A 3784-nucleotide genomic window follows, 5' to 3' on the forward strand; every position below is an offset into this window, starting at 1 on the left:
GGGAGTTCGAACCAAACAGGGAGGCGGTACAGGCTGGAACCCAGCAGCAAGGTACTGCTGCCAACGAAGAGCTGGAAGAGTCAGGGCTGGAAGAAGCTGATGCTACCCACCCCTCTACCTATGAAGAGGGAGAAGTGGATTCTCAATCGCCAGTTAGGAACCGGGAGTCTCCGACTGTGCCAACGGCAGACGACGATGATGAATGGAATGGGGGAAGGCGTTATCCAAGGAGGGATAGGCGTCGGCCGCAGTATTATAGATAGCTAGGCACTAAGTAACGAATCTAAATAATCGAGTGGTACTCGAATATATTCGACGAGCTAAATAAAGAGGATTAAAGACTGTGGTATTATTAATGTGCAGGTGCAGTACAGGCAACGCCATGGCATCTTCCAAAGGGGACGATTTGTACAGTCCCTTCAACGATTATTTCGGGCTGAGTAAGCTGATATCAACGGGGAAGAAGAAGAGGGAATCCATGGACCAAGAGACGGGCAACCAGTTCTTTGATTTCGAACAGGTGCGAGGCCCGTTCAATAGCTACCTGGGGTCAAACGAATGTAAAGCGACAGTGACGAAAAAGGGTGGATCCCAGGACCTAGGGACGAGATACCAGTATCCGGCCTTACGGAAGGACGGCGATGCAGCTGGGTGTCTGTCAACTGGTAGCCGTTGGCTGAGCAACGAGGGGATTCTACCAGACATCACCGCTCTACGAGGACGAGATGGAAGTGATGGACCACTCAACAGATCAATGCCCTGGTGCGTTTTCTGCAAAAACAATGGTGAAAGTTTGCAGGTCTACGGAAGCCATGCGCTGAAGTCCATAGACGGAAAAACTACCTGTCCTGTGCTTCGGGCATACAGATGCCCGATTTGTCGCGCCACCAGGGACGAGGCTCACACCATTAAGTACTGTCCGTTATTAAAGAAGAAAAAGCTGCCTGGGTCAGCAGGGCCTGGATCTACCAGTGACGTCAGCACAGCGGGGCTGTATTTCAAAACCCCACGGAATGCTACCGGACGGCTTAGGAGCTGTGATACTAGGTAGTAGTACCGCCAGCGTCCAGCAACTAACACCGGAAGAGAAGAAGCAGCAGCGAATATGGACTATGTCAGATACCAGCTTCGCACGAATTGATTATTAAGATGTGTATGAATGACTGTAGGAATTTGACTAAAGACATGAGTAACATTCGATTGGTATTATTTGTCGAATATGCAGAACGATGTCTACCCCCAAGCCCAAGTCCTGTTCAGATAGAGGAGAAGTCTACCGTTGTAAGGTGTGCCGGCGGTCCTTTTCCAGTAGAAGCTCGATGCAACGACACGAATTCGACGTGCACACCCCTAAATTTAAGTGCGATCGCTGTGCTTTCCAGACACTGCACAGGCGAGAATTAGAACGCCACTACGGAACTCACGCCACCGATGTAGCTCCAGGGCGCGTACATTTGAAAACCCCAGTTTATGCGCCAATTAAGAATAAGAAGCCGCCGTCAACGCAAAGCAGACCCAGGAGTAGATCTCCCCTGCACCCCTCTACTTCAACCCCTTCCCGACGCACGCCTGAGAGGTGCACCCCTGAGAAGAGTGTTAGCCCGGAGAGGAGTGTCACCTCTGAGGGAAGCAGTACCCCGGTGCTGGATGAGGATAATTATGGCGGCGGGCTCCTCGACTTGACGGGCGGAAGGAGGCGATTCGTGATCGAGGACGTGGTACCTGAAGTCAAATCCCCGGTAACATGTGAAATCGGGGTCCAGGTGTCACCATCCGACATTGACGGGGGGATTATCCGAGGGAGGCTAGGAGAGTTACGTCGCAGAGGGAAGACCTGTTTCAGCGCTACCGAGACGCTGATGTTGCGGCCTGGCCGAACGTGGACCAGGAAGACAGAGCGGTTCCTGACGACCGGTGGCGAGTTTTTGGAGGTAGTGACGGAAACCGTGGAGGAAAAGTAGTGGAAGCGAAATTTGGTAGAAATTCATGGGCAGGTATGGACGTTAAACATAATTTGCCCATTTGAGTTTGGACAATAAGTTATAATTGGACGTTTTTGAGGACTGTTCGCGGAGATAGTGAAAGTAGTAGCGAATACCGGAAGGAAGATGTGGAAGCGATTATTGGTAGAGAAGGGCAGATACGGACGCTAAATTTAATCTGCCCAATTTAAATTGGACATTAAGTTGTTACAGTTGAACATTTCTTGAAGATTGATGGATATTACCAATGTAATTGTTCTCAAAAGAAAACGATGGTATTAAGTTGGAATCAGTGAAGTTTATGTACGGAGATGTAATCGTCCCGAGAGGTAGTGGAGTAAAGTGATTAAAGCGATACCAGGTGTTGGTAGAATTGTTCGGAAGAGTTGGTAGAATCATATCGGTATCAACATTGCGATTGGTATATATGACGGCTGGTTTTGGAGCCATAGCCTTTCTTCTTCTTCTCACATTTAGAGTTTGTTGTGTCCATGTTGGAAGCAAAGGTAATAGACAAGGTTGGAGAAGTAGCATTAGAATGTACATAGTGTTTATGGTCCGAAAGAAGTAATGAGTGTTCTTATAAATCATAAGATGATGTTTTAAAAGATTTGGTGGTCGGTGGACACCAGTATAAGTATTTTGGTAGTTGATACCAGGGTAGTTGATACCAGTCGGAATGTAATGGAGGTCGGTTTGTGTTTAAAGTATTGACGTTTAAAGTGTTCAGAATATTAAGTGGTATAAGCTCGGGGACCGAGCTTGGTGGGTCGGGGGGTCGTGTAGCGAAATCGATCAATTCCGCTGTATAGTCTGTGTATAATAAGCTGTGTATTGATAATTCACTATCGATAGTACTAAAAGTGTAATCGATTATTATATGGTAATGACGTTACTAAGCGAGGTCTAAAATCCCGGTTTTGGTAAAATTATTGAATATTACGTAAGATAGGGGCATGGAGGGGGTAAGATGACTTATGATTCAGAGAGAAATAATAGATACCAGTAATTTGAGACTAAATATGTAGGGGTTTGGTGAGAATTGCTCCCTTTATTGGTAATTTAGTGGTAGAAATATTGATTAACTACGCTTATAATTATTGAGTAAAGATATAATAGGGTAATTAAGTTCACGATTCGAGGTCGAGTTGGGACGGATAGGGTAAACATGTCGTAGCACGTGTTGAGTGGATCGAGCTTTAGCGTTCGAGCCTTTAGCAGATTTATTGCAGGGGCTAAGTGTGACGCTAGTCTAGATTTTTGTAACCTATAGCATACTGGAGCAGGACTCAAGGTTCGGAATTTGATGGTAGCAAAACCGTGTGGGCGGGCGCAGTGAACTGTAAACGCGTGTTGGATTGTTGGACTGTTATTCAAGTATTCAGAATTAAATACTACCAGTTGGAAGTTAAACCATTGAGGGAAGAGTGATTTTTCCTACGTGAGAACCCTAAAGTGAGTGCAGGTGAGTGGTCTTTGGTGGTGACTGGTAGTAAAGATAGTTCTATTGGTAGACGTAATTCAGTAGTAAATGTGTGAAGCTGGTATGATGGATTGTTGATGGAGAACTGGTAGGAATAAATAATTGGTAGGAATTAACTGGTATCTTGGGCCGTATATTGCGGCCGAACGAACTCGCGCCTAGCTTGGCCATCCTGACCGAAGTTCGTCGTAGACACCAATCTATCATCACACACATCTACCACCAAAGTTATTCACAACACATATATGGCGTAAGGACCAGTGGGATATATGTCTGCGACGCGAACATTCGTCACAATATATATACATGTATAATATAT

The 3784-nt window shown here is 46.1% G+C and overlaps 1 protein-coding gene across 1 annotated transcript; it reads left to right on the forward strand.

The window, feature by feature from the left end:
• The first annotated feature begins 382 nt into the window (after positions 1–382).
• Positions 383–1051, forward strand: LOC140228882 (uncharacterized). The gene has a single exon (XM_072309150.1). The coding sequence runs from the start codon at positions 383–385 to the stop codon at positions 1049–1051; it is 669 nt and encodes a 222-aa protein (XP_072165251.1).
• Positions 1052–3784: the final 2733 nt, after the last annotated feature.

Source organism: Diadema setosum, chromosome 5, assembly GCF_964275005.1.
Source record: "Diadema setosum chromosome 5, eeDiaSeto1, whole genome shotgun sequence".
NCBI lineage: Eukaryota > Metazoa > Echinodermata > Echinoidea > Diadematoida > Diadematidae > Diadema > Diadema setosum.